This window comes from Ruditapes philippinarum, unplaced genomic scaffold (genome assembly GCF_026571515.1).
Source record: "Ruditapes philippinarum isolate M1 unplaced genomic scaffold, ASM2657151v2 ctg612_1_1_1_1, whole genome shotgun sequence".
Classification (NCBI taxonomy): Eukaryota; Metazoa; Mollusca; class Bivalvia; order Venerida; family Veneridae; genus Ruditapes; species Ruditapes philippinarum.
Window position 1 is genome coordinate 146,430 of NW_026856417.1, and position 10,587 is coordinate 157,016.

A 10,587-nucleotide genomic window follows, 5' to 3' on the forward strand; every position below is an offset into this window, starting at 1 on the left:
TTGCTTTTTGTGGGGGTAAATTTTCACCACCTTTTGTTAATTTACATGGATTGAAGAGTGTAAATTACTTTCTTTGTTCCATTCATAATATTTTGATTTTATATACATCTTAATATTTTTATGAAAATTGGCATACATCTGCAAGCATGCTTCTTTAACGATGATAACTAACAAGTAGGGAAAATGGCATTATATGAACAAAATAGTTCTTGCATTATCAGCGTTTTTACAAGACCTTATCAAAGTATAAACAACTGGAATGGCACGTAGGGCATTGATTTAACAACTTTCGCACGCGTTTATGATTTCTCGTGGTTGTTTCTATCACTTAATGTAATGGTGCATGTCAAAAGATGTAATAACACCAGGTGTATTTTAAAGCTTTATTTATGAATCTAGCAATAAAACTGACAATAAAACAGAGTAATTTATTCGCTGTCGCATTTTTATTGTTCATTTCCTTTTGAATTGATCTGTAAATCTCAGTCTCATTAAGTGTCGTCTGTTTCAAAATATAATTTGGAATTTGAAACCCCTGTGAAATTACAATGGAGTGGTTTAGTTCAAATCAAGGCAAGTCAACACAATAAATCGGCAGAACAGGAAAATTGAGGCAAATGAAGTATAAGTATAATTATAATATGCAATTTCCATTTTCTGATTTTTTTACAAATACACAAATAAAATACAAAATATAATAAGTGATGACAGTGTTATTACTGAGTTTAAAGATTGCATGCGTGCGTGCGTGTGTGTGTGTGTGTTCCTGTTTACCTAACCTGGCAAAGTCAGTGTGTCAACTTAATTAATGCAACTACATTGTAAGGTAAAAAAGTGCTACCTTGAAACTTAGCCTTCCCTACTAGAGTTATAAAATTATTATGTTTAGGTGCCTAAGGCTGTGTAGAAATAAGGTTAAGTTTAGGTAAAGGAACGCATTGGGGTAAGTTTAGGGGTAAGGGTTATAATAAGAGTGCGTGCGTGAGCGCGCGTGTGTGTGTGTGTGTGTGTGTGTGTGTGTGTGTGTGTGTGTGTGTGTGTGTGTGTTTTGGTGTGTGTGTGTGTGTTTTTGTTTTTTCTTTCTTTCTTTCCTTGCGTAAGTACCATATTCATCATCTGAAGATACTGCCAGTCTGTAAAGAAATAAAAAAAATCAGTTGAATGATGATGTCTGAGTCAAACATGATTCAAATGTTTGTTTCAATAATCATATATCTAATAAAAATCACATGTAAATATGATAACTATACGCTTTTTCTGACTCATAAAACATAGATAAGCTCTTAGAGCGAAGCAGTTAAACCCTCAGTGAGTCACTATGCTAATGTTTAATAATTATGGACTTGTCCATCTTTCAATCTAGACAAAACCGCCTCCGTGGTCGAGGGGTTAGAGTCGATGACTTCTAATCCAATTACCTCTCTGGAGTGGGTTCGATCCCCGGGAGATGTTTTGGTAGTTTAGCTCGGAGGAAGGTAGTCTAGTACTGGTGTAAATCTCCAGGAACGATGGTTAGGAAACTACCCGCCTATATGACTGGGAAAGGCGTAAAACGAAACAAACAAACAAAAGAATCTGGACGAAACCATTCATCATTTTAGGAGAAATTCTAAAATGAGCAGCGAGTGAATGGCGAACCATGCAGATCATGATCAAGCAGCACGAATGTGTCGGCTGATCTTTGTCAGCACTGTTTGTGACGCCAGAGGCTCGCATAACATAATTTTATGCAACTCGTGCAATAAATTCAGTATTGAACTAACATTCATTTAATATCCTCTATTTTCGATGCATTTTTCGGTGGATTTAGATATTGCGATATTTAACGTTAGTGTTATGACATTGTGCGGTAAGGAAAAATTTAGCGGCAAGTACGACATGTTCTCATGGGTAATATTCGTTGCCGGCAGCAGCCTAACGGTTAAGAAAAAATACTTAACTTACTTAGAAATGTGTGAGAACGAAGCACACAACCATCAGAACCAACGACACAAGAACTGTCCTCATAGCTCCTGAAAAAAAGTGAAAAAGATTCTGTATTAAAATCATTGAACAATTAAAGAAGTGTAGCAAACTGGGTGAATAAGTATTTTTCGGACACTTTTGGGTTGCAAGTTGAAATATTAGGCTCACAAGTGGAAGAAACACGTGTTTGTAATCATAAAGGTACACATTGAACTTTATAGATTTGTAAGACAGGGCACAGTGATTTTGTTTATAATCTGTGTTATTCGGTCTGAGAAGAGGAGTTGAAATGATGCATTGGTAAAATATTTAGATTATTACAGAAAATTATAGGACCTTTTTCACCGTGTATATCCAGTAACGCAGGGATTGGCAAATAACGCAGGAACGGGCAAATAACGCTAAAATTAAGCCGGATCGGTGCGACGCAATGGTCAAAACGAGTTATATGGCAAGTAAACGGACCAAATATTTTTATCACTTAATCAAATTAAAAGAAATGAATGGGTGCATACGACTGCTATGACATTATTCTTGAATAAGCATAACAATTCTTTCCAAGAATATGTTTACTTTTTTAGATCAATCACGACAATGACGACCTGGCTAAAGTTTTGTGAAAATGAAATCGTGAAATCACGAAGTTTAATCCGTGAAGTTGAAATCGTGAATTTTTAAAGTTGGAATCGTTAATTCATGAACTTGAAATAGTGAATTTGTGAAGTTGAAACCGTGAATTCACAAATTGACTTTGTGAAGCTGAAATCGTGAATTCATGAAGTTGAAATCGTGAATTCGTTAAGTTGAAATGTCCCTGCTAGTGTTTCATACGCATTTGAATCTTGATTCCCTTCATATTCGGAATACTTTAAACATTTGTTAAATTACTAGTGTCACATAACACCAGAAAGAAGCAGGTTAAATAAGATTCAGCTATTTTTACTTTAGATACATGCCTTGCCTCAGTGCGCCATTTACATATTTGGCATTATTTTGCTAATTAAGTGTAATATTACACCGGTAGTTGGGTTCACCGGGTATCAAAGATTATTGTGAAATATATACGTTATTGCATTTAAACTGGGACATAAAATACAATACTCGAATATGACCCATTTAAAGTTATCGCATGGTTTGGCCTTCTTACAAACCCATTTTATATTCAGTACGCTTTCAAACTGTATTAATATATATCAGTGCTGGGTTTTTTTCATTGATTCATATAGGAGTTATATAGATTTAAAAGCTGGTATTGGTTCTTTTTTATCTAGTTTTTTTTTTTACATTTGAACAAAAGGGAAAGGGCATAAAATAGGGGAAAGCACTGAATATAGTTATTCTTTGCTGATTTCGGTTGCAATTATATATATATTATAATACATGTAATTACATTTTTATTTGAAAAATATATGAAACACTCATTCATTTACTTTCCGTGGTGCTCGTTTCGGCCACAGAAATGCCCAATTATGCGTTACTTTTGCACGGTCTTTGCGTTATTTGCTCTCTCCTGAGTTAATGGATATACACGATGTTTTTACACCAAATTACCACATTAATATCCAATTAGCAAAAATTATATTGAAATTTGTTGCGTTTAAAATTTTCTGAAATATAAATGACCAAGATATCTCACTTAGTGATAATCGAATCAAGAGGGGGGGTGTTAGGGGTCATTACAAATTGACAAAAAAACTACAGATAAAATTGATAAAAAAAGCTACTGATAATCTGTAAATATTTTACTCGAATATGTATATTCTGTCGCATAAATTCTGCTGTTCCTACATTAGTGAATAGTCCTTGACCAGCGCAAGATTTTGTACACACAAATAAAGCAAAGCGAAACAACTATTATTTTCTTTTTTTAAATAATAGATCTGGTTTTCGTTATTCTAGAATGGTCAATCGAGACAATGGTATTATATTTTCTTCCTCGTCCTAAAGCTCAATCACAATCTATGCTCAGAAGCTTGGCTATTTAGGCTTTCGCACTCGTAATTACAACAGTTCGTATTTGACAATATTTCCGGGAATCCCAGACAGCATCGCAACGGAAACACCTTCGTCATTTGTAACTATAAATAGAATTAACTTACCGCTCGTGCATTTGCCGTCCACGCATTGCTTTCCTTCCATTCCTGAACAGTCTTCGTCCTTGTTACAGACGCCCATATTGTCTATTTAAATTTAAAAAGAAAAAACTTATAATTGGTCGGAGACAAACTTGAGTGATTTTTTTTAAAAATTGAAACAATTAAATCTTAACATGATTAAAAAAATCAAACTTTAAACAGCCCTTTTTTATTTTGCTAAGGAGCTGAAGGATTGATGACTAAAAAATAAAAGTGATTATATTTCCTGAAAGAAAGAAAGAAAGAAAACAAACAAACAAAAACAGACTAACAAACCAATAAATAAATATTACCATTGCAATCAAAGATGTTTGTCACCATACCGCTCCATAAATCAATTTTCTTATAGATCTTAAAAAATACGATCTAAAAACTGAAGTAAATACATATATGTGCGAAAAACTTTACCGGTACAGTTAGCTGCCCCTGCGTATGTAAGTTCAACGTTTTGCTTCACCCAAAAGGTTGTCTTTTCCTTCACAATTGTACATCTGCAATAATTATGATAATTGTACAACTGCAATAATTATGACAATTGTACATCTGCAAAAATAATGACAATTGTACATCTGTTATGCTAATTGTGCATTAAAAATAATGAGTGTACATATGCTTGTAATGATTCAGCATCCGCAATGATAATTTACCATTTGCAATGTTGATTGTGCGTTTGACATTAAAAATTTGATAATGATTGTGTATTCACCATTCGCAAAGATAACTGACAATACGCAATGATAACTGACCGTCGGCAATTATAACTGACCGCCCATAATGATAACGATAAAAACTGATAATCGGCAATGATAACAGACCGTCTGCAATGATAAATGACCGTCCGCAATGATAACTGACCGTCCGAAATGATAACTGACCTTCCGCAATGATAATTGAGTACATGTATTTTCAATGATAACTGACAATTCACAATTGTTACTGACCATCCGCAGTGATAACTGACCATCCGCAATGGTCATTAAAATTGTAACGTTACATGCTGATACTGTATGTTTACCACTGCAATGATAAACGTTTATTACATGCTTTTCGGTAGTTTATAGAAATATATCAGTGATATAAAACTGGTAATTTCACTGTTTGAAACAGTGAAATTACCACTTTGATAATTTCACTGTTTTGAATTTAAGCCCCTTACGTTGTTTCAGTGAAATACCAGCGTGCACAGTACTGAGTACCAACTTAAAGACGTGACGTCGTAAATGACGTCACGTTGTATTATTTTTTGGCGCGCTTTTCATTCAGTATTAGGTTTAATGTCTTTTTAAAACGTTTCTTTGCATGTAATAAAAAGAAAATTTGTTTAGTTTAGTGTAAGATCGAAATACATTTCACCTTGTGAACACCAAAAGTTCACATTTCACTCGTGGCTGCGCCACTCGTGAAATATACCTTTTGGTGCTCACTCGGTGAAATATATTCCGATCTTACACTGAACTAAACAAATATCCTCTATATATTTAAAAGGTAAGTTTTTATCTGCAATAATGCAAAACTGTGCGCAAATGATAAATCAATTGCTCTTCAGTATTGTTGGTTCGAATCCCGCCATGAACTTTGTTTTTATTGTTATAAAACCTTGAAAATGGCGGACATGAGTCTTGGAGAGATTAAAATAGCATTATAAGACGTACACAATGAACGCTGAGCTTGTAAAGCCTTCATTTGGCGTCCATTTCAATACTGCTGACGTTTTGTCGGTCCTGTCCGCATGTGATAGGGAGGCTTTCTGAAATTTTAATATACATGCTAGAAATTGCATGTTTCATTTGCATAAAAAAAGGAATATTGCTGTCTATTTTGTAATTATTCTTTATAAAATAAATTATAATTAATATATTGTGAAAGGAAACTCGGAGCTTGATCCTTAGATACATGTATATCAATTATCATTTACTTAAATCTTGGCCAAAATATATCTTTGTACCAGTTTAGATTAAGTCATATTTTAAAAGACGTATAAAACCTTATTTTTTTACACTGTTTTAAATTTTTTTATGACAGAAAAAATAACCATAGTTTACACATACATACCCCTGAACAATCATTCTTCGTTCCCGTGGACGTCAAACTACCGGATGTTTCGTATGTATTTACTGCAGTCCTTGCTTGACAAAGGAATCCCCTAAACTTCTCTCCATTATTAGACTTTCCCATTATTGTTACTATAAATAGCAAATTAAACTGTTAAAATTGTAAATAATCAAGTTTTATTTCATCGGCGAATAATTTCGATTTTTGAAAATTTTTATAAAAACCCATCTGATCATTTTTTACTGTTTGTTTCTTTTTTTCTTCTTTTGTTTTTGTTTTTTTTTTCTCCGATTTATGTTTCAACATAGTGTTGATGGACTAACAAAGCTGACGTTGGTCCTTTAATTTACATAATATCTGATCATTTTTTTACTGTTTGTTTCTTTTTTTCCTTCTTTTGTTTTTTTTTTTCTCCGATTTATGTTTCAACATAGTGTTGATGGACTAACAAAGCTGACGTTGGTCCTTTAATTTACATAATATCTGATCATTTTTTTACTGTTTGTTTCTTTTTTTCCTTCTTTTGTTTTTTTTCTCCGATTTATATTTCAACATAGTGTTGATGGACTTACAAAGCTGACGTTGGTCCTTTAATTTACATAATGAAAATGTAAATAAAATAATCCTTTTTAAATGATATAATATAATACAAAAAACACCATACCAGTAGAAAAAAGGTTACTACAGTTTTAAATAAGATAAAACAAGCATACCAGTCACTTCCGTTTTGGGACAGTATGTCACAGACGACAGTTTGATATCATATAGGGAGTCGCCGGTTTGAGGAACTGAAGGTGTGTGACCAGGGATCATAGCCTCACATGCACCGCTCGGAGCTCCCGTGGGGTAGGCTTCTACGAAACAAAGTTGTACCGCAGTCAGAAGCCAAATTCCCAGCATAGACATTGCTATAGCCATGTTGTCAACATTACTGAATAATTGAGGAAGAAAAACAAATGAGCCGCGTCACGACAAAACCAACATAATGGGTTTGCGACCAGCATTGATCCAGACCAGCAGTCTGATCAGGATCCATGCTGTTCGCTTGCAAACCCTATTACAAGTAGAGAAACTGATAGCGAACAGCATAAATCCTGATCAGAACAATTTTATTTACTGTTAAACGCGGAAAGTGACTTTAATGTGAACATAACTTGAAAAATGTGAAGTAAAATAGGTTTTTAGAGTAAATTTAAAGTAGGTGAAATAAATGGTTTGCAGTCAAACTTTCTTTAAATCACCATTTGTGTACCCTATTTTATAAGAAATGAAAGAGTGGCCTTTCGTGAAAGGTGATATCTGATAATGGTAACTTTGCAAATAACTTTAACCAAAGGGATCTAAATACAAAATTTATATGGCATATTTTCCATAAGTGATCTGTATAGAAAGGTGGCCTTTCGAACAAGTTTTTCTCCATTTATGTACACTGAACAAATAGCAACACTTAGTGACTAATACAAAAGTTTTGCATAAAACACGCAGCCTGTCGTTTATCCACATTAACAGAAATATTTTAGAGGAGTGTTTTTCTTTGCAGTTGACAAAATTCGTGAGGTTTTTATTTAGATAATAATTTCAAAGCAAAAGAGATAGATCCGGTTTCAGCAGAGGCAATAGACACTTTGTTGCAATTTTTAAAAAAGAAAGACAAAGAAATACCCGCTTTCATACAGGTTACTGTCAAAGTAAAAAACTAAAATATTTATGTCCAAAATACTCATGTTTCTGATTTTGTTTCTCGTAAACATTCACGTTCCCGATCACGTGATATTGGAAATCGACATTGTTTGAATTTATTCCATTGATGCGTTGGTGTAAAGTCAAATTTTAAAATAATGAACGGCATCTTTTCAGATATCCGACGGTTTACGAACACATTCGCAATTTTACGTTTGATAAATTTTCTGCAACGGAAATAACCGAGTAAATACGATCAGTGTTTGAAAACTATCTTTATCAATCGCATCTTTTCGGCTCTTTCCGTCAGTCTTCATAGCCGAGGACGTTCCGATTGTATCTTTATAAGATATCGATATGACGTCAATCACGCGGATACTGTTTAGGAAATGACCACTCCGATCCGGATGTTTTATGAAATTGTCAAAGTACACACACGTGTATATAGAATAAATATAGAATATTTTAGCCTTATGAAAATGTGAATTATTTAAATATCAAAAGTCATGCGACAGCAATTTGATTTTGCATCGTTAAATTTGATTTTGCTCGCTGGAAATACGAATATCTAATTTAACCGGAAGCACTTTCGACTGCAAACTACGTTAAGAAGCCAATCAGAACATCCTCGGCTATTATTCATAAAATAAAAAAGGCAAAGCCTCAAAGCGGGCCAGCTTTTCGAGCACGCTAATAACTTATCCTTATCCAAAAACTGACGGAAAGGGCCGAAAATTTGCAATTGGTTAAGAAGAACCGGCAACTGCAAACTTTGATTGTCTAATTGAACCGGAAGTCCCGGCTGTCATCTGCAAATACGTTTGAAAGTACCGGCAACTGCATACTTCGATCCGAAATACCCTCCGAAAGAACCTGTTTAAGTGCATTTACACTGAAATATACGTACTAGTAAAGGGGAGTAGAAAGAAAACTACCTTTATTATTAGATTAGCAGACCCGAACATGATGCTAAAACTTTGTTAGAAATTGAAGTTGACAACAATTCCATTAAAGAACAGTGTATGTTCTACCACCCATTCCCAGCCTTAGTATTTGCAAAGTAAGAAGTAAACAATAAACACACGAAAAAAAATGAAACAAAATAGCATAATAAAAATGTTATATGAATTATATTTTTGTTGGAGTCTGTAGTTTACCCATTCGAATAGGGTCACGGTTAGTCACCATAGCTTATGTATTATATTAGAGGTGGGGTTTTTATGTCACGGTTAGCAAGCCAATTTGAATCCACCAGAGCATATGACTATGAGTTATTTCGGAGGTGGGTTAACTTTTTTAAGTTTATCCATCGGGATCACGGTTAGTAAGCCAATTTGAATTCACCAGAGCATATGAATTTTACATAAGTCATGAATCATAAAACTAGTAGGTCACTTATGTAAAAATGAGTTTCCAGTACTATGCAATCTCAAAAACCTCTTGATAAAACTTTCTTTTCACTTTAATTAATTTATTTATTTATTTATTTATTATAGTAAACAATACAGAAATTTAGCATGTAAAACCGCAAAAAAATAAGAGCAAGAATCTACGAGGCAAGGCACCCCAGTAGGTCACCGGACCAAAAAAAAGCGAGAGGGCACAAAATAGGAGAGGGGGGAAGAAGTGAGAAGCGTGCCGATAACTGTTACGATTAACAATTGAGTCAGAAAAAAATAATAGAAATACGAGAGAATACATCGGAAAGAGCCGATATTGGAAATAAAGGGACAAGGATACGCAAACATAACCTTAAAAATGATAAAAGTTAGACTTTATGTAAAGGGCTGTTGCCTATGCCGTAATTACTGAGCTCAAACCATTTGCACTATACTTATGTGTACATTTGTTTTTAAATTATTCATATTTTACATGTATAATATATTTATACAAATAAATATCATTGAACTAAAAAAAACATAACTATAAAATTTTAAGAAAACAATTGGAAAATAAAAGAATTTCATTGACTAAAAAATACATTCTGACATGACAACCATAGTATCTGAAATTGTGTGCTTTGAATTTCATTAATCTAAAAATCGCCTGTTGTTTGTTCACTCGAACATTGATGCAAAAATTTTATTTTTTAATAAATTAAATTGAATAAAACACACAAATATAAATGAAAAGATAAAATTGTACTCACACGAGCGTAATTTTTCCCAAATGTTTTCGTGATGAAAAACTACAAACCTATGGGAAAATGACTGGTTAAATCGGATGATGTGGAAGTGTTGGATTTCAACCGTATAAAAGTAAGTCAATAGTCAGAACAAAATCGAGTACTTGCATAACAAGAGATAAAGACACAAACTCTGACAGTGGTATTGTTTTTAACAATAAATTATGCATCACAAATTGTGACATACGACACCTTCCTTGCTGAGTAAAATCCTGTCCGGTAAAAGACACTTAACTAAAGTCGGAAAACTTCGTCAATTTCCGTTTTCGATTTAGAGACTATCCAAATTCGGAAAGCTACGTCAATTTCCGTTTTCGGTAAAGAGACACTTATCTTAATTCGGAATTCTTCGTCAATTTCCGTTTTCGGTTAAGAAACACTTATCTAAATTCGGAATTTCCGTTTTCGCTTAAGAAACACATATCTTAATTCGGAATACTTCGTCAATTACCATTCGTACTTTGCATTCATTGAGCGTTTCGCTAACTTTTTTTTTCATTGTCACGTAGAAAATTATGATATTTATAAAACACGGAAAGTGCCAAAAGTTACCAATTTTTTACGAGCTGG

The 10,587-nt window shown here is 33.6% G+C and overlaps 1 protein-coding gene across 2 annotated transcripts; it reads right to left on the reverse strand.

Moving 5' to 3' along the window:
* Positions 1-1,066: 1,066 nt before the first annotated feature.
* Positions 1,067-10,241, reverse strand: LOC132746469 (putative defense protein 3). 2 transcript variants are annotated; one of them, XM_060735646.1, is made up of 8 exons: positions 10,029-10,241; positions 6,866-7,083; positions 6,153-6,283; positions 5,753-5,847; positions 4,509-4,591; positions 4,065-4,145; positions 1,945-2,012; positions 1,067-1,133 (listed from the first exon to the last, which is right to left on the reverse strand). In XM_060735646.1, exons 2-7 carry the CDS (start codon positions 7,068-7,070, stop codon positions 1,945-1,947), a joined length of 663 nt encoding a protein of 220 aa, XP_060591629.1. In that variant the 5' UTR covers positions 7,071-7,083; positions 10,029-10,241; the 3' UTR covers positions 1,067-1,133. The 2 variants fall into 2 exon arrangements, with proteins under 2 accessions (XP_060591629.1, XP_060591628.1); XM_060735645.1 differs by having other exon boundaries at positions 9,982-10,241.
* Between the last annotated feature and the right edge of the window lie 346 nt (positions 10,242-10,587).